Source organism: Oncorhynchus gorbuscha, linkage group LG09, assembly GCF_021184085.1.
Source record: "Oncorhynchus gorbuscha isolate QuinsamMale2020 ecotype Even-year linkage group LG09, OgorEven_v1.0, whole genome shotgun sequence".
In the NCBI taxonomy this organism is placed as follows: Eukaryota; Metazoa; Chordata; class Actinopteri; order Salmoniformes; family Salmonidae; genus Oncorhynchus; species Oncorhynchus gorbuscha.
Window position 1 is genome coordinate 79,701,252 of NC_060181.1, and position 20,285 is coordinate 79,721,536.

Sequence of the window (20,285 nt, forward strand, 5' to 3'; positions counted from 1 at the left end):
TATGTATAGTTTTTTGTGTGCTCTAGGGCAACAGTGTCTAGATGGAATTTGTATTTGTGTTCCTGGTGACTGGACCTTTTTTGGAACACCATTATTTTGGTCTTACTGAGATTTACTGTCAGGGCCCAGGTCTGACAGAATCTGTGCATAAGATCTAGGTGCTGCTGTAGGCCCTCCTTGGTTGGTGACAGAAGCACCAGATCATCAGCAAACAACAGACATTTGACTTCGGATTCTAGCAGGGGGAGGCCGGGTGCTGCAGACTTTTCTAGTGCCCGCGCCAATTCGTTGATATATATGTTGAAGAGGGTGGGGCTTAACCTGCATCCCTGTCTAACCCCACGACCCTGTGTGAAGAAATGTGTGTGTTTTTTGCCAATTTTAACCGCACACTTGTTGTTTGTGTACATGGATTTTATAATATCGTATGTTTTACCCCCAACACCACTTTCCATCAGTTTGTATAGCAGACCCTCATGCCAAATTGTGTCGAAGGCTTTTTTGAAATCAACAAAGCATGAGAAGACTTTGCCTTTGTCTCTTTCTCTCTCTCTCTCTCTCTCTCTCTCTCTCTCTCTCTCTCTCTCTCTCTCTCTCTCTCTCCCTCTCTCTATCTCCCTATCTCTCCCCCTCTCTCTCTCCCTCTCTCTTCTTCTCTCTCTCCCTCTCTCTCTGCTTCTCTCTGTCTCTCTCTCTCCCTCCCTCTCTCTCTCTCTCTCTCTCTCTCTCTCTCTCTCTCTCTCTCTCTCTCTCTCTCTCTCTCTCTCTCTCTTTCTCTCTCTCTCTCTCCCTCTCCTCTCTCTCTCTCCTCCTGTTTCTACTCTCTCTCTCTCTCTCTCTCTCTCTCTTCCTCTGTGGGTGGCTACTCTTTCTCTGTGTGTGGATATTCTTCCTCTGTTGGCTCTCTCTCTCTCTCCTCTGTGGATGGCTACTCCTCCTCTGTGTGTGGCTGCTCTCATCTGTGGTTGGCCTCTTCATCTGTGGTTGGCTCGTCTCCTGTTTCTACTCTTCCTCTGTGGGTGGCTACTCTTTCTCTGTGGATGGATATTCTTCCTCTGTGGGTGGCTACTCTTCCTCTGTGGGTGGCTACTCTTTCTCTGTGTGTGGATATTCTTCCTCTGTGGGTGGCTACTCTTTCTCTGTGTGTGGATATTCTTCCTCTGTGGGTGGCTACTCTTCCTCTGTGGATGGCTACTCCTCCTCTGTGTGTGGCTGCTCTTCATCTGTGGTTGGCTGCTCTTCATCTGTGGTTGGCTACTCTTCCTCTGTGTGTGGCTACTCTTCCTCTGTGGGTGGCTACTCTTTCTCTGTGTGTGGATATTCTTCCTCTGTGGGTGGCTACTCTTCCTCTGTGGGTGGCTAGTCTTCCTCTGTGGGTGGCTACTCTTCCTCTGTTCGTGGCTACTCTTCCTCTGTGTGTGGATATTATTCCTCTGTGGGTGGCTACTCTTCCTCTGTGGGTGGCTACTCTTCCTCTGTGGGTGGCTACTCTTACTTTGTGTGTGCCTACTCTTCCTCTGTGGGTGGCTACTCTTCCTCTGTGGGTGGCTACTCTTCCTCTGTAGGTGGCTACTTGTCCTCCTCTGTGGGTGGCTACTCTTCCTCTGTGGGTGGCTACTCTTCCTCTGTGGGTTGCTACCCTTCCTCTGTGTGTGGCTACTCTTCCTCTGTGGGTTGCTACTCTTCCTCTGTGTGTGGCTACTCTTCCTCTGTGTGTGGATATTCTTCCTCTGTGTGTGGCTACTCTTCCTCTGTGTGTGGCTACTCTTCCTCTGTGTGTGGCTACTCTTCCTCTGTGTGTGGATATTCTTCCTCTGTGTGTGGCTACTCTTCCTCTGTGGGTGGCTACTCTTCCTCTGTGTGTGGATATTATTCCTCTGTGTGTGGCTACTCTTCCTCTGTGGGCGGCTACTCTTCCTCTGTGTGTGGCTACTCATCCTCTGTGGGTGGCTACTCTTCCTCTGTGGGTGGCTACTCTTCCTCTGTGGGTGGCTACTCTACCTCTATGGTTGGCTACTTGTCTTCATCTGTGTGTGGCTACTCTTCCTCTGTGGGTGGCTACTCTTCCTCTGTGGGTGGCTACTCTTCCTCTGTTCGTGGCTACTCTTCCTCTGTGTGTGGATATTATTCCTCTGTGGGTGGCTACTCTTCCTCTGTGGGTGGCTACTCTTCCTCTGTGGGTGGCTACTGTTCCTCTGTGGGTGGCTACTCTTCCTCTGTTCGTGGCTACTCTTCCTCTGTGTTTGGCTATTATTCCTCTGTGGGTGGCTACTCTTCCTCTGTGGGTGGCTACTCTTCCTCTGTGGGTGGCTACTGTTCCTCTGTGGATGGCTACTCTTCCTCTGTGTGTGGATATTCTTCCTCTGTGTGTGGCTACTCTTCCTCTGTGGGTGGCTACTCTTCCTCTGTGTGTGGATATTCTTCCTCTGTGTGTGGCTACTCTTCCTCTGTGGGTGGCTACTCTTCCTCTGTGGGTGGCTACTTCTATGGGTGGCTACTTGTCTTCATCTGTGTGTGGCTACTCTTCCTCTGTGGGTGGCTACTCTTCCTCTGTGGGTGGCTACTCTTCCTCTGTCGGTGGCTACTCTTCCTCTGTGGGTGGCTACTCTTACTTTGTGTGTGCCTACTCTTCCTCTGTGGGTGGCTACTCTTCCTCTGTGGGTGGCTACTCTTCCTCTGTAGGTGGCTACTTGTCCTCCTCTGTGGGTGGCTACTCTTCCTCTGTGGGTGGCTACTTGTCCTCCTCTGTGGGTGGCTACTCTTCCTCTGTGTGTGGCTTCTCTCTCTCTGTGGGTGGCTACTTGTCTTCATCTGTGTGTGGCTACTCTTCCTCTGTGGGTGGCTACTCTTCCTCTGTGGGTTGCTACCCTTCCTCTGTGTGTGGCTACTCTTCCTCTGTGGGTTGCTACTCTTCCTCTGTGTGTGGCTACTCTTCCTCTGTGTGTGGATATTCTTCCTCTGTGTGTGGCTACTCTTCCTCTGTGTGTGGCTACTCTTCCTCTGTGTGTGGATATTCTTCCTCTGTGTGTGGCTACTCTTCCTCTGTGGGTGGCTACTCTTCCTCTGTGTGTGGATATTCTTCCTCTGTGTGTGGCTACTCTTCCTCTGTGGGCGGCTACTCTTCCTCTGTGTGTGGCTACTCATCCTCTGTGGGTGGCTACTCTTCCTCTGTGGGTGGCTACTCTTCCTCTGTGGGTGGCTACTCTACCTCTATGGTTGGCTACTTGTCTTCATCTGTGTGTGGCTACTCTTCCTCTGTGGGTGGCTACTCTTCCTCTGTGGGTGGCTACTCTTCCTCTGTGTGTGGCTACTCTTCCTCTGTTCGTGGCTACTCTTCCTCTGTGTGTGGCTACTCTTCCTCTGTGGGTGGCTACTCTTCCTCTGTGGGTGGCTACTCTTCCTCTGTGGGTTGCTACCCTTCCTCTGTGTGTGGCTACTCTTCCTCTGTGGGTTGCTACTCTTCCTCTGTGTGTGGCTACTCTTCCTCTGTGTGTGGATATTCTTCCTCTGTGTGTGGCTACTCTTCCTCTGTGTGTGGCTACTCTTCCTCTGTGTGTGGATATTCTTCCTCTGTGTGTGGCTACTCTTCCTCTGTGGGTGGCTACTCTTCCTCTGTGTGTGGATATTCTTCCTCTGTGTGTGGCTACTCTTCCTCTGTGGGCGGCTACTCTTCCTCTGTGTGTGGCTACTCATCCTCTGTGGGTGGCTACTCTTCCTCTGTGGGTGGCTACTCTTCCTCTGTGGGTGGCTACTCTACCTCTATGGTTGGCTACTTGTCTTCATCTGTGTGTGGCTACTCTTCCTCTGTGGGTGGCTACTCTTCCTCTGTGGGTGGCTACTCTTCCTCTGTGTGTGGCTACTCTTCCTCTGTTCGTGGCTACTCTTCCTCTGTGTGTGGCTACTCTTCCTCTGTGGGTGGCTACTCTTCCTCTGTTCGTGGCTACTCTTCCTCTGTGTGTGGCTACTCTTCCTCTGTGGGTGGCTACTCTTCCTCTGTGGGTGGCTACTCTTCCTCTGTGGGTGGCTACTCTTCCTCTGTTCGTGGCTACTCTTCCTCTGTGGGTGGCTACTCTTCCTCTGTGGGTGGCTACTCTTCCTCTGTTCGTGGCTACTCTTCCTCTGTGTGTGGCTACTCTTCCTCTGTGGGTGGCTACTCTTCCTCTGTGGGTGGCTACTCTTCCTCTGTGGGTGGCTACTCTTCCTCTGTTCGTGGCTACTCTTCCTCTGTGGGTGGCTACTCTTCCTCTGTGGGTGGCTACTCTTCCTCTGTTCGTGGCTACTCTTCCTCTGTGGGTGGCTACTCTTCCTCTGTGGGTGGCTACTCTTCCTCTGTTCGTGGCTACTCTTCCTCTGTGGGTGGCTACTCTTCCTCTGTGGGTGGCTACTCTTCCTCTGTGGTTGGCTACTCTTCCTCTGTGGGTGGCTACTCTTCCTCTATGGGTGGCTACTTGTCCTCCTCTGTGGGTGGCTACTTGTCCTCCTCTGTGGGTGGCTACTCTACCTCTATGGGTGGCTACTCTTCCTCTGTGGGTGGCTACTTGTCCTCCTCTGTGGGTGGCTACTCTTCATCTATGGGTGGCTACTTGTCCTCCTCTGTGGGTGGCTACTCTACCTCTATGGGTGGCTACTTGTCTTCATCTGTGTGTGGCTACTCTTCCTCTGTGGGTGGCTACTTTTCCTCTGTGGGTGGCTACTCTTCCTCTGTGGGTGGCTACTCTTCCTCTGTGGGTGGCTACTCTTCCTCTATGGTTGGCTACTCTTCCTCTGTGGGTGGCTACTCTTCCTCTGTGGATGGCTACTTGTCCTCCTCTGTGGGTGGCTACTCTTCCTCTGTGGGAAGTCTTGGAGTCTTCTGTGGACTTAAGAGTTCTTCTGACTGAGGGCAAATAATTATCTTACGTTACGTGTAATTTTTGTTGAGTAAAATCTGCGCTGTGTCTGTCTGTAGTTGACCTGTATCTAACCTGGTTCTCTCTCTCTCTGCTGCTGTTGACCCACCTTTGTCTTGTAGTTCTCATGCTGTATCCTGTTGTAACAGTAAATAGTATTGACTGTCTGTCTCTCTCCCTGTCAGAACCGCGAGCTGCAGATCATGAGGAAACTGGAACACTGCAACATCGTTCGCCTGCGCTACTTCTTCTACTCCAGCGGAGACAAGGTCCGTTTGCCTGTCTGTCTGTCCATATGTCTGTCTCTCTGTCCGTCCATATGTCTGTCTCTGTCTCTCTGTCCGTTCATATGTCTGTCTCTGTCTCTCTGTCCGTCCATATGTCTGTCTCTGTCTCTCTGTCCGTCCATATGTCTGTCTCTGTCTCTCTGTCCGTCCATATGTCTGTCTCTGTCTCTCTGTCCGTCCATATGTCTGTCTCTGTCCGTCCATATGTCTGTCTCTGTCTCTCTGTCCGTCCATATGTCTGTCTCTGTCTCTCTGTCTGTCCATATGTCTGTCTCTGTCTCTCTGTCCGTCCATATGTCTATGTCTGTCTCTCTGTCCGTCCATATGTCTGTCTCTGTCTCTCTGTCCGTCCATATGTCTGTCTCTGTCCGTCCATATGTCTGTCTCTGTCTCTGTGTCTCTGTCCGTCTATATGTCTGTCTCTGTCTCTCTGTCCGTCCATATGTCTGTCTCTGTCTCTGTCCGTCCATATGTCTGTCTCTGTCTCTGTCTCTCTGTCCGTCCATATGTCTGTCTCTGTCTCTGTCTCTCTGTCCGTCCATATGTCTGTCTCTGTCTCTCTGTCCGTCCATATGTCTGTCTCTGTCTCTCTGTCCGTCCATATGTCTGTCTCTGTCCGTCCATATGTCTGTCTCTGTGTCTCTGTCCGTCCATATGTCTGTCTCTGTCTCTCTGTCCGTCCATATGTCTGTCTCTGTCTCTCTGTCCGTCCATCTGTCTGTCTCTGTCTCTCTGTCCGTCCATATGTCTGTCTCTGTCTCTCTGTCCGTCCATATGTCTGTCTCTGTCTCTCTGTCCGTCCATATGTCTGTCTCTGTCTCTCTGTCCGTCCATATGTCTGTCTCTGTCTCTCTGTCCGTCCATATGTCTGTCTCTGTCTCTGTCCGTCCATATGTCTGTCTCTGTCTCTCTGTCCGTCCATCTGTCTGTCTCTGTCTCTCTGTCCGTCCATATGTCTGTCTCTGTCTCTCTGTCCGTCCATATGTCTGTCTCTGTCTCTCTGTCCGTCCATATGTCTGTCTCTGTCTCTCTGTCCGTCCATATGTCTGTCTCTGTCTCTGTCTCTCTGCCCGTCCATATGTCTGTCTCTGTCTCTCTGTCCGTCCATATGTCTGTCTCTGTCCGTCCATATGTCTGTCTCTGTCCGTCCATATGTCTGTCTCTGTCTCTGTCTCTCTGTCCGTCCATATGTCTGTCTCTGTCTCTCTGTCCGTCCATATGTATGTCTCTGTCTCTCTGTCCGTCCATATATCTGTCTGTCTCTGTCCGTCCATATGTCTGTCTCTGTCTCTCTGTCCGTCCGTCTGTCTGTCTCTGTCTCTCTGTCCGTCCATATGTCTGTCTCTGTCTCTCTGTCCGTCCATATGTCTGTCTCTGTCTCTCTGTCCGTCCATATGTCTGTCTCTGTTTCTCTGTCCGTCCATATGTCTGTCTCTGTCTCTGTCTCTCTGTCTGTCCATATGTCTGTCTCTGTCTCTGTCTCTCTGTCCGTCCATATGTTTGTCTCTGTCCGTTCATATGTCTGTCTCTGTCTCTGTCTCTCTGTCCGTCCATATGTTTGTCTCTGTCCGTTCATATGTCTGTCTCTGTCTCTCTGTCCGTCCATATGTCTGTCTCTGTCTCTCTGTCCGTCCATATGTCTGTCTCTGTCTCTGTATCTCTGTCCGTCCATATGTCTGTCTCTGTCTCTCTGTCCGTCCATATGTCTTTCTCTGTCTCTCTGTCCGTCCATATGTCTGTCTCTGTCTCTCTGTCCGTCCATATGTCTGTCTCTGTCCGTCCATATGTCTGTCTCTGTCTCTGTCTCTCTGTCCGTCCATATGTCTGTCTCTGTCTCTCTGTCCGTCCATATGTATGTCTCTGTCTCTCTGTCCGTCCATATGTCTGTCTCTGTCCGTCCATATGTCTGTCTCTGTCTCTGTCTCTCTGTCCGTCCATCTGTCTGTCTCTGTCTCTCTGTCCGTCCATATGTCTGTCTCTGTCTCTCTGTCCGTCCATATGTCTGTCTCTGTTTCTCTGTCCGTCCATATGTCTGTCTCTGTTTCTCTGTCTCTCTGTCTGTCCATATGTCTGTCTCTGTCTCTCTGTCTCTCTGTCCGTCCATATGTCTGTCTCTGTCTCTCTGTCCGTCCATATGTCTGTCTCTGTTTCTCTGTCCGTCCATATGTCTGTCTCTGTTTCTCTGTCCGTCCATATGTCTGTCTCTGGCTCTCTGTCCGTCCATATATCTGTCTCTGTCTCTCTGTCCGTCCATATGTCTGTCTCTGTTTCTCTGTCCGTCCATATGTCTGTCTCTGTCTCTCTGTCTGTCTGTGTCTCTCTGTCCGTCTGTCTGTCTGTCTCTCTGTCTCTGTCTCTCTGTCTGTCTGTGTCTCTCTGTCCGTCCATATGCCTGTCTCTGTTTCTCTGTCTGTCTGTGTCTCTCTGTCTGTCCATCTGTCTGTCACTCTCTCTGTCTGTCTGTCTTGTACAGTGACTTTGGGAAGTATTCTGACCCCTTGACTTTTTCCACATTTTGTTTGGTTAAAGCCTTATTCTAAAATTGATTAAATAGTTTTTCCCCCTCATCAATCTACACACAGTAACCCAGAATGACAAAGCAAAAACACGTTTTTAGACATTTTTGCTAATAATAAAAAAAAGTAACAACTGAAATATGTCATTTACATAAGTATTCAAACCATTTACTCAGTACTTTGTTGAAGTACTTTTGGCAGCGATTACAGCGATTACAGCCGATTAGAGTCTTCTTGGTTATGACGCTACAAGCTTGGCACACCTGTGTCATGACGTTGGCCTGGGGGTAGGTTTATTACAGTCATACATACCTCTTCCCCCCCTTTTTCCTCTCTCTACCCTACTGATGTTACATTTGCAAAACCCTTGGTTAACATAGAGATTCTGGGAACATCAGAAGGTGGGGGGAAATGAACTATATTCTGGTAATCCGACCAATTGAACATATGCGGTGGTACTTAATGAATATGATGTCAGTTTGGTTGTCATCTGAGACATTCTCATCATTGATAAGATTCCATAAACTCCACAGTGGAAAGTCTACACATCAGAGTTATCGGATTCACATGGAATTGTTGTTCAATTTAAATGTTTGAATATGAAATTATTCGTGATGGGACGAAATATGATTTTAGCTTCTTAATTAACGTTTACTAATACCTAAAGTTGCATTACAAAAGTATTTCGAAGTGTTTTGTGAAAGTTTATCGTCGACTTTTTTAATTTAAAAAAATGACGTTACGTTATAAAACGCTATTTTTCTGTTGATCACACAGTCTTCATAGATCGATATCTAGGCTATATATGGACAGATTTAATCGGAAAAAAAGACCCAATAGTGTTTATGGGACATCTAGGAGTGCCAACAAAGAAGATGGTCAAAGGTAATGAATGTTTTATATTTTATTTGTGCGTTTTGTGTAGCGCCGACTATGCTAATTATTTTGTTTACGTCCCCTGCAGGTCTTTTGGGGTGTTACATGCTATCAGATAATAGCTTCTCATGCTTTCGCCGAAAAGCATTTTAAAAATCTGACTTGTTGCCTGGATTCACGACGAGTGTAGCTTTAATTCAATACCCTGCATGTGTATTTTAATGAACGTTTGAGTTTTAACAAGTGCTATTAGCATTTAGCGTAGCGCATTTGCATTTCCAGATGTCTAGATGGGACGCCTGCGTGTCAGGTAGGAGCAAGAGGTTAAATGTGAGATTTAGGTTTTCATAAGGTAGGGCTCTGCTCAATCAGTGGCCCGCCCCTGTGAAGGGACATGGCCTATAAAAGATTTCAAACACGGCCTCCTCTCCTTTCCTATATAAAGCCTTGACAATATAACCAGAGACAGTTCCGAGGATGTGAGGACGACGGTCCGATATCAGAATGGTTCAGATAATAACTACAGAACGAAGCCAACATCAGCGTAAGCTTTGGTTGCGAATGGTATGAACTTTTAACTCTCATTCACTACAGAAGTGATACCTCCTAGCCGTTGAGTTAGAAACAGCAGCTGCAAACACAGGTTAGGAAGGAACAGACAGAGTATCCCGTCTACCACACAACGACGTTACTACAACGTACCCAATATACCAGCAGAGACATTCTTCAAAGGACTCGGTTGGGCAACACGGGCCTTCCATCTACCACCAACCTACCGAAGCACAGCTCAGAGTAAATATTTATTGCATTTTCCTTTTCCAAATGTGTGGTAATTTAGAATGCATGAGATACTGTATTTACGATAGCACAGCTTCACCCTTTGTTCCTCAGTCTACCCGCTCTTTCACTCAAACTCAGCCCTTTTCTTTTGTGTAACAAGCTGTCATATTTGTTCCGCCCGCTAGGGACGTTTTCCTTTATGACATAATTTGTAATCAAGTTATGATTAATTATGTGTATGTGTAATTCTGTGTGATTAGTTAGGGATTAAGTAAATAAATAATTAAACCCAATTTTGTATTGCTGATTCAACTTGTTTGCCAGGGTTCGTGAAGATAACCAAGAATTTACAACTTTCAGAAGAGACTGAATTAAGGTGACGATTAATATTGACTGCTATTGATGTCAAATATTACTAGGTCTTTAAGAGTTTATTCAGAAGAAAACAGCTCTATAAATATTATTTTGTGGTGCCCCGAATCTCTAGTCAATTACATCTTTACATGATTAGCTCAATCAGGTAATATTAATTACGGAGAAATTATTTTATAGAATAGCATGTCATATCACTTAATCCAGCATAGCCAAAGACACGACACCTGTATTTGGGGAATTTCTCCCATTCTTCTCTGTAGGTCCTCTCAATCTCTGTCAGGTTGGATGGGGAACGTCGCTGCACAGTTTCTTTCAGTTCTCTTCCGAGATGTTCGATCGGGTGGAAATCCAGGCTCTGGCTGGGCCAATCAAGGACATTCAGAGACTTGCCACTCCTGCATGGTCTTGGGGTCATTGTCCTGTTGGAAGGTGAACCTTCGCCCCATTCTGAGGTCCTGAGCGCTCTGGAGCAGGTTTTCATCAAGGATCTCTCTGTACTTTGCTCCGTTCATCTTTGCCTCGACCCTGACTAGTCTCCCAGTCCCTGCCACTGAAAAACATGCCACCACCATGCTTCGCCATAGGAATGTTGCCAGGTTTCCTCTAGATGTGACAATGGCATTCAGACCAAAGAGTTCAAACTTGGTTTCATCAGACCAGAGAATCTTGTTTCTCATGGTCAGAGAGTCTTAAGGAGCCTTTTGGCAAACACCAAGCGGGCTGTCATGTGCCTTTACTGAGCAGTGGCTACCGTCTTGCCACTCTACCATAAATTCAGGATTGGTGGAATGCTGCAGAGATGGTTGTCCTTCTGGAAGGTTCTCCCATCTCCACAAAGGAAGTCTAGAGCTCTGTCAGGTAACTTCCCTGACCAAGGCCCTTCTCCCCCGATTGCTCAGTTTGGCCGGGCGGCCAGCTCTAGGAAGAGTCTTGGTGGTTCTAAACTTCTTTTAAGAATGATGGAGGCCACTGTGTTCTTGGGGACCTTCAATGCTGCAGAAATGTTTTGGTACCCTTCCCCAGATCTGGCCCTTGACACAATCCTGTATCGGAGCTCTACGGACAATTTCTTCGACCTCATGGCTTGGTTTATGCTCTGACATGCACTGTCAACTGTGGGACCTTATATATACAGGTGTGTGCCTTTCCAAATCATGTCCAATCAATTGAATTTACCACAGGTGGACTCCAATCAAAAATCTTATGTAAGTAAGGTATTTCTGTTTTTATTTTGTATATGTAATGGATGTGAAACGGCTAGCTTAGTTAGCGGTGGTGCGCACTAAATAGTGTTTCAATCGGTGACGTCACTTGCTCTGAGACCTTGAAGTAGTTGTTTCCCTTGCTCTGCAAGAGCCGTGGCTTTTATGGAGCAATGGGTAACGATGCTTCATGGGTGACTGTTGTTGATGTGTGCAGAGGGTCCCTGGTTTGCTCCCGGGTATGGGCAAGGGGACGGTCTAAAGTTCTACTGTTACCTATACATTTGCAAAAAAAAAAAAAAACTGTTTTCGCTTCCTCATTATGGGGTATTTTGTGTAGATTGCTGAGGATTTTTTTTATTTAATCAATTTTAGAATAAGCCTGGAACATAACAAAATGTGGAAAAAGTCAAGGGGTCTGAATACTTTCCGAAGACACTGTATGTCTGTCTTTCCGTATCGTTGTCTGTCTCTCTGTCCATATGTCTGTCTTGTGTGTCCGTCCATCCGCCTGTCTGTATCGCTGTTTGTCTGTCTGTCTTGTGTGTCTGTTTCCCTGTCCTTCTGTCTGTCTGTATCGCTGTCTGTCTTTCCGTATTGCTGTCTGTCTGTCTGTCTGTCTGTCTGTCTGTCTGTCTGTCTGTCTGTCTGTCTGTCTGTCTGTCTGTCTGTCTGTCTGTCTGTCTGTCTGTCTGTCTGTCTGTCTGTCTGTCTGTCTGTCTGTCTGTCTGTCTGTCTGTCTGTCTGTCTGTCTGTCTGTCTGTCTGTCATGTTCCCTCTCTGGGTATTCTGAATATTCATAACACATGAATGATTCTGTTCGTATAATCTGTCATTCACATGCTGGCAGGAGGATAACTGGCAAATATAGACCACACTCATGTGCCCAATATGTCAGAGTGCACGTATGCAGCATGCACAATGCCAGGGCCATGACACTGCAGTAATGGATACACCCACTCAGGAAACCTAGTCTGGACTTGGTTTGGGATGCCCATGTGTGAGGCTGAGGGAGAGAGGCTGGGGCAGAGGGCACTGAGTAAAGGGGTTGCCTGACCAAAGGCCACCTGATCATTTTAGGAACCACCACGTGCAAGAGGGCCTCTCGTGAGCCTCACTCTTCTCCTCTTTCTCTCCTCTCTGACGTCTTTTCCTCCTACCCCCTTCCCTCTGTTCTAATTGTGGATAGCTGGCATAGTGTGATTGGTATGGGGATTATAGCTCTGCTGACACGTAGGAGGGGAAAAGACAGGCAGAGAGGGAGAGAGAGTGTGTATGCAAAATACCAGTCAGGTCTGAAGATGGGTCCTGGTCAGATGGCTCATGTCTAGTGTAGAGTGCAGTGCCAGTAGTAGCAGATTAACGGTTGTGTTAGCTGTTCGTAATAGCTGTGTTAGCTGTTAACAGTTGTTAGCTTTTAGCAGCCTAGGAGCTATGTTAGCTGTTAACAGTAGTGGTAGCTTTTAACAGCAGCGATGGTTCTAACCAAGAGTGTAGCTGTAGTAATAGTGTTAGCAGTAGCAATAGTGTTAACAAGTAGCAATAGTGTAAGCAGTAGCAATAGTGTTAGCAATAACAATAGTGTTAGCAGTAGCAATAGTGTTAACAGTAGCAATAGTGTTAGCAGTAGCAATAGTGTTAGCAGTAGCAATAGTGTTAACAAGTAGCAATAGTGTAAGCAGTAGCAATAGTGTTAACAAGTAGCAATAGTGTTAGCAGTAGCAATAGTGTTAGCAGTAGCAATAGTGTAAGCAGTAGCAATAGTGTTAGCAATAACAATAGTGTTAGCAGTAGCAATAGTGTTAACAGTAGCAATAGTGTTAGCAGTAGCAATAGTGTTAGCAGTAGCAATAGTGTTAACAAGTAGCAATAGTGTAAGCAGTAGCAATAGTGTTAACAAGTAGCAATAGTGTAAGCAGTAGCAATAGTGTTAGCAATAACAATAGTGTTAGCAGTAGCAATAGTGTTAACAGTAGCAATAGTGTTAGCAGTAGCAATAGTGTAAGCAGTAGCAATAGTGTTAGCAATAACAATAGTGTTAGCAGTAGCAATAGTGTTAACAGTAGTAATAGTGTTAGCAGTAACAATAGTGTTAGCAGTAGCAATAGTGTAAGCAGTAGCAATAGTGTTAACAGTAGCAATAGTGTTAGCAGTAACAATAGTGTTAGCAATAGCAATAGTGTTAGCAAGTAGCAATAGTGTAAGCAGTAGCAATAGTGTTAGCAAGTAGCAATAGTGTAAGCAGGAGCAATAGTGTTAGCAATAACAATAGTGTTAGCAGTAGCAATAGTGTTAACAGTAGCAATAGTGTTAGCAGTAGCAATAGTGTTAGCAAGTAGCAATAGTGTAAGCAGTAGCAATAGTGTTAGCAATAACAATAGTGTTAGCAGTAGCAATAGTGTTAACAGTAGCAATAGTGTTAGCAGTAACAATAGTGTTAGCAATAGCAATTAGTAGTAGCAATTAGAGTTATGTGGAGTTATGTAAGATCTGGAGTCTGGACTGATTAAACACTGTTCCAGTTCACTCTTTACTCACTTACACAACACACGTCAAACACAGTGCGAGTTTAAGAGCTCTAGCACACAGTGGCACTGTGAGATCACGGCATGCCTCTAGGTTTGGCTAAGCCGTGTCTCGTGTACAGTTGGCAGGACTGAGAGGTGTGTGTGTGTGATCAGTGCCCAGGTACAGAGAATGGGGGAGGAGAGGTTGTGCAGACGGGTACCAGTCTGCAGCTGGTTGGCAGGGCCAATATCTTTATATGTCTTTGACAGTATAGCAGGCGTGTGCTTTTTAACAGTGCTCTAGTCTTCCGAGATGATTATGTACCCAGTGTTCTGACGTACGTTCTAGTGTGAATAAAAGCGTTCTCAATGAGTGCTAGTTATCTCTCTCTCTCTCTCTCTGACTCATCTTTCTCTCTCATTTCTCTCTCTGACTCATCTTTCTCTCTCATTTCTCTCTCTGACTCTCATCTTTCTCTCTCTCTCTGACTCTCGTCTTTCTCTCTCCTTTCTCTCTCTCTCTCTCTCTGACTCTCATCTTTATCTCTCCCTTGGTCACTTGAATACTGTAGCAATCCTCACTATATGAGCCACGTTACAAATCCCACCAAGTGGGTTAACCATATTAGTGCGATGTGTAGTGTGTTTGCCTTTCACGCCAGTGACCTGGGTTTGCTTCCCTACCCTGGCGTTCGTTACAATACTTCTAATATGCATTACCACCAATGTTGGGAAACTTTAGTACAGGCTCTATGTTCCTCCAGGAACCAAGAGGATTAAGTGAGTTAAGTAAAGTCTCTGTATTAGCTGGTAAAGGTGCAAGGTTTAGCTGTGTTATTGAGAGGAAGTGCCTTTGTAGTGAAGCAGGAAGTGAGTCATCACTGCTGTTAGGATAAATATAGCCTGCTGGGCGCTACACTAACAGCAGGACGGAGTCTCTTTCTCTGTAAATCCTACTGTTAGCAATAAAGTATGTGGAAGAGGTGTGAACACCATCACCTTTAACCTGTATAAACCAGGATGGATGACATGTCTTTTGCGCGCGCGCGCGTGTGTGTGTGTGTGTGTGTGTGTGTGTGTGTGTGTGTGTGTGTGTGTGTGTGTGTGTGTGTGTGTGTGTGTGTGTGTGTGTGTGTGTGTGTGTGTGTGTGTGTGTGTGTGTGTGTGTGTTAGAGGTCGACCGATTATGATTTATTTCAATACCGATACCGATTATTGGAGGACCAAAAAAGCCGATGCCGATTAATCAGCCGCTTTGAATTTTTTTGTAATAGTGACAATTTCAACAATACTGAATTAACGCTTATTTTAACTTAATATAATACATCAATAAATTCAATTTAGCCTCAAGTAGATAATGAAACATGTTCAATTTGGTTTAAATAATGCAAAAACAAAGTGTTGGAGACGAACGTAAAAGTGCAATATGTGCTATGTAAGAAAGCTAACGTTTCAGTTCCTTGCTCAGAACATGAGAATATATGAAAGCTGGTGGTTCCTTTTAACATGAGTCTTCAATATTCCCAGGTAAGACGTTTTAGGTTGTAGTTATTATAGGACTATTTCCCTCTATACCATTTGTATTTCATTAACCTTTGACTATTGGATGTTCTTATAGGCACTTTAGTATTGCCAGTGTAACAGTATAGCTTCCATCCCTCTCCTCGCTCCTCCCTGGGCTCGAACCAGCAACACAATATAGAGTACAGTATATACATATGATAGAGTACAGTATATACATATGAGATGGGATGAGTAATGTAGGGTATGTAAACATAAAAGTGGCATAGTTTAAAGTGGCTAGTGATACATGTATTACATAAAGATGGAAAGATGCAGTAGATGCAGCAGTTTAAATTAGTACAATATATACATATACAACGACTCCATTTGGCCTTATATGCGCCGCGGAAGTTAGAATAATGATCCAGGGTTTTTCCAGCTTTGTTAGCACAATCTATATGCTGATAGAATTTAGGGAGTCTTGTTTTCAGATTAGCCTTGTTAAAATCCCCAGCTACAATGAATGTAACCTCTGTGGTTTCCAGTTTACATAGAGTCAAATAAAGTTCGTTCAGGGCCATCGATGTGTTGATGTGCCCCCCCCCCCGCCCCTCTTCTCACCAGAATCCAGGATAACACTAGCTCACCTGAACAGCCAGCTAGCTTCTCACGCTACACTCTGTCTGCTCAGGTTAGTTTGCTAACTGGCTTTGCTAGCAAATGGAACAGAGGGAGTAGAATGCAAAGGTTGAGTTGGGAAAGAAGGTACACTCATAGACCTGCCGTTTCACTACAACCTTCTTTGGGCATATCCAGAGGAATTGTGGGTAAAGTCTGAGCTCAAAGATGAAGAACGGATGGCATGTGACGTTATGGCAGGCCATCGACCTTCACTAATCAGATCATAGGAAAAGGAAGAGGAATCGAGTGGTAGGCTTGGTATAGGAGTGGGGTGCATTAGGGGGACAAATGACATCCTTTATGGGTCACTGAGGCCAGACGAGCACTTCCTGTCTCCACCCAGCCCCCTTGTGCCCTTGGCAGGAAATTACATCACTGTCTGCGGTGGTGCGTCACGTCAAGAGGCTGGTGACGCAGGCGTGCTTTTCCTGCCCTCGGGGGAAACACTACACAATGGAGCACAGTACAGACACAGTGATATCATCACACAAACAGGCTGTTTCCTCGCTGTCACCACAGCAACCAATGCTTTCGAGAGAGAGAGAGGGAGAAGACAAGACAAAACAGAGACATGGAGGGAGTAAAGAATTGGCAGACAGTCTATGAGATGGACATGGGCATGCCAGAGTGAAGTGTCACTGATCGTCAAACAAGTTACATTGTCTGTGTGTGTTGCCTAACCTCTCCCCCCTCTCTCTCTTCTCTCTCTCTCTCTCTCTCTCTCTCTCTCTCTCTCTCTCTCTCTCTCTCTCTCTCTCTCTCTCTCTCTGTAACAGAAGGATGAGGTGTATCTTAACCTGGTTCTGGACTATGTTCCTGAGACAGTCTACAGAGTTGCCAGACACTACAGCCGAGCCAAACAGACTCTGCCCATAGTCTATGTCAAGGTGTGTGTGTGTGTGAGTGCCTGTATGTGTGCACACTATGTTGCCATCATGTGTATCCTCTGCTTTCCATTTCTAATGTGTGTGTGTGTGTGTGTGTGTGTGTGTGTGTGTGTGTGTGTGTGTGTGTGTGTGTGTGTGTGTGTGTGTGTGTGTGTGTGTGTGTGTGTGTGTGTGTGTGTGTGTGTGTGTGTGTGTGTGTGTGTGTGTTGTAGTTATATATGTACCAGTTGTTCAGGAGTCTGGCCTACATCCACTCGTTTGGGATCTGCCATCGGGACATCAAACCCCAGAACCTGCTGCTGGACCCCGAGACGGCTGTGCTCAAACTCTGTGACTTCGGCAGGTCAGTTTGAACTATGTGAAAGAATCTGCAGTTCTCATTAGCTTTGATTGGCTAGGATGAGGATGAGGATGATTATGACAGTGATGTTAATGATCATGAAGATGACTATGATATTGATAACTATGATGATGATGATGATTGATGAGGAGTGTATGTGACTGACAGTGTGTGGTGATGTTGTGTCTCCAGTGCTAAGCAGCTGGTACGTGGAGAGCCCAACGTGTCCTATATCTGCTCTCGCTACTACAGAGCCCCCGAGCTCATCTTTGGTGCCACTGACTACACCTCCAGCATAGGTGAGCTAACAGCTAACCGCGTACAGCTAAACCCCATTGAAATTCATATAAACCCTAGCATATATAGGCTAAATGCTAACCGTTTAAAGTCAAACTACACCTCTAGAGCAGGTATGCTAATCACGACATCTTCCTGTTTATGCTCCGCCCCCTCTACAGATGTGTGGTCAGCTGGATGTGTGCTAGCAGAGCTGTTGCTAGGGCAACCAATCTTCCCTGGCGACAGTGGAGTGGATCAGCTGGTGGAGATCATCAAGGTACTGATACAAGCCTGTCAGTTAGGATGTCTGTCAACCAATTCTCTCTATTTCATCGAATGAAAGTCGGCACACTCTCACCTGTCTCTCTCTCACTGTAAATTGTCTCTAAGTCTCTTCACTGCTCATGCACTCTCCTCTTTTTGTCATATTCTTCTCCTCATTCGTCTCTTCCTCCCCTTTCTTCCTCATCTCTCTTTGTCTCTCCCTACCTCCCCTCTCTCTCTCTCTACCTACCTCCCCTCTCTCTCTGTCTCTCCCTACCTCCGCTCTCTCTCTGTCTCTCCCTACCTCCCCTCTCTCTCTGTCTCTCCCTACCTCCGCTCTCTTGCCGTCTCTCCCTCCCTCCCCCTCTTCTCTCTGTCCATCTCTTTCTCTCTTTCTCCCTACCTCCCCTCTCTTCCCCCTCTCTTTCTCCGTCTCTCCCTCCCCCTCTCTCCGTCTCTCCTTTCCCCTCTCTTCTTCTCTCCTGTCTCTGTGCTGTAGGTTCTGGGGACCCCTACACGGGAGCAGATCCGAGAGATGAACCCCAACTACACAGAGTTCAAATTCCCCCAGATTAAGGCACACCCATGGACTAAGGTGAGTCAACAGGTACAGGAACTCTTTTACTACTCTACAATCCACCCCCACCCCTAGCATCATCTCTCTGCTCTCCTCGCCAGCATGCCAGGCATTCATCTCTTCCATCCCATATATCTGTATTCCCTAATATCCAAAATAAACCCCTTCACCTAGACACTTCATGATGGGCCCCACCTAGATTTGTAAGGGTTGGATAGGTGTAAGCTATATGGTAACAGTTGCGTCTAGCCTCACTAGCTTCCTGGTAGACTAGCTGGGGTTTCTACCATATTTCTTACAACCATCAGATTCTTTCTAATCTGCAAGGGCACATGAAGAAGTCCTCAGGTCAGGTCGGTGATAACCTCAAGAAAGGGAGTTAGAAAGAGGACATTGTCACAGTATTTGAACAGGGCCCAAGTCAAATGGCAAATGAGCAGTGTTGTAGAGCAGGTCCTCCTGGTGTCTCCCTAGACTCCACCTTGTGCTTGTTCTCTAGTACTGCATCTTCTAGCCACCCAGTCTCTGTGCTGCCTGTCTAGACCAGGGATGGACAACTTCAGTCCTTGGGTTCTGATTATTGTCATACTTTTTCCTGAGCCCCAGCTGACACACCTGACGCCCAATAATCAACTAATCCTTATCTTCAGTTTAAAATGCAAATAGTTCAATCAGCTGTGTTTGCTAGGGATGGGGACTGATAGCCCCGAGGACTGGAGTTGCCCATTACTGGCCTAGAGTCTCCTACCCTGCTCCTGTAGGGCTGCGCTCTTTACACTTGAACTGGACAAATACAGAGGACAATCTATGGACAATGAGCCCTCCTCGTGGTTTTAACAGAGGCACAAAGTTCAAATATACAGTCGTGGCCAAAAGTTTTGAGAATGACATAAATATTAATTTTCACAAAGTCTGTTGCCTCAGTTTGTATGATGGCAATTTGCATATACTCCAGAATGTTATGAAGAGTGAGCAGATGAATTGCAATTAATTGCAAAGTCCCTCTTTGCCATGCAAATTATTTGAAATCCCCCCAAAACATTTCCACTGCATTTCAGCCCTGCCACAAAAGGACCAGCTGACATCATGTCACTGATTATCTCGTTAACACAGGTGTGAGTGTTGACAAGGATAAGGCTGGAGATCACGCTGTCACGCTGATTGAGTTTGAATAACCGACTGGAAGCTGCAAAAGGAGGGTGGTGCTTGGAATCATTGTTCCTCCTCTGTCATCCATGGTTACCTGCAAGGAAACATGTGCCGTCATCATTGCTTTGCGCAAAAAGGGCTTCACATGCAAGGATATTGCTGCCAGTAAGATTGCACCTAAATCAACCATTTATTGATCATAAAGAACTTCAAGAAGAGCGGTTCAATTGTTGTGAAGAAGGCTTCAGGGCGCCCAAGAAAGTCCAGCAAGCGCCAGGACCATCTCCTAAAGTTGATTCAGCTGCGGGATCGGGGCACCACCAGTACAGAGCTTGCTCAGGAATGGCAGCAGGCAGGTGTGAGTGCATCTGCATGCACAGTGAGGTGAAGACTTTTGGAGGATGGTCTGGTGTCAAGAAGGACAGGAAATAAGCTACTTCTCTCCAGGAAACACATCAGGGACAGACTGATATTCTGCAAAAGGTACAGGGATTGGACTGCTGAGGACTGGGGTAAAGTAATTTTCTCTGATGAAACCCCTTTCCGATTGTTTGGGGAATCCGGGAAAAAAAGCTTGTCCGGAGAAGACCAGGTGAGCGCTACCATCAGTCCTGTGTCATGCAAACAGTAAAGCATCCTGAGACCATTCATATGTGGGGTTGCTTCTCAGCCAAGGGAGTGGGCTCACTCGCAATTTTGCATAAGAACACAGCCATGAATAAAGAATGGTACCAACACAAACTCCAAGAGCAACTTCTCCCAACCATCCAGGAACAGTTTGGTGACGAACAATGCCTTTTTCCAGCATGATGGAGCACCTTGCCATAAGGCAAAAGTGATAACTAAGTGGCTCGGGGAACAAAACATTGATAATTTGGGTCCATGGCCAGGAAACTCCCCAGACCTTAATCCCATTGAGAACGTGTGGTCAATCCTCAAGAGGCTTAATATGTGTGTCATTCTCAAACCTTTTGGCCACGACTGTACATTACCGTTCAAAAGTTTGGAGTCACTTAGAAATGTCTTTGTTTTTGAAAGAAAAAAAAGTAGTTGGCAGCTTCATTAAATCGTACCCGCAAAACAGCAGTCTCAACGTCAACAGTGAAGAGGCGACTCCGGGATGCTGGCCTTGCAAAGAAAAACTATATCTCAATAAAAGATTAAGATGGGCAA

General features: G+C 46.5%; 1 protein-coding gene across 3 annotated transcripts in view; it reads left to right on the top strand.

Moving 5' to 3' along the window:
• Window positions 1-20,285, top strand: part of LOC124044135 (glycogen synthase kinase-3 beta) — a 55,554-nt gene that overhangs the window by 32,460 nt on the left and 2,809 nt on the right. For 2 of the 3 annotated variants that reach the window (XM_046363613.1, XM_046363615.1), the window contains exons 3-8: window positions 5,075-5,158; window positions 16,393-16,503; window positions 16,716-16,846; window positions 17,036-17,142; window positions 17,302-17,399; window positions 17,886-17,993. In XM_046363613.1, coding sequence (XP_046219569.1) covers window positions 5,075-5,158; window positions 16,393-16,503; window positions 16,716-16,846; window positions 17,036-17,142; window positions 17,302-17,399; window positions 17,886-17,993 — 639 coding nt within the window. The remainder of the gene's footprint in view (window positions 1-5,074; window positions 5,159-16,392; window positions 16,504-16,715; window positions 16,847-17,035; window positions 17,143-17,301; window positions 17,400-17,885; window positions 17,994-20,285) is intronic. The other variant, XM_046363614.1, reaches the window with a different exon arrangement.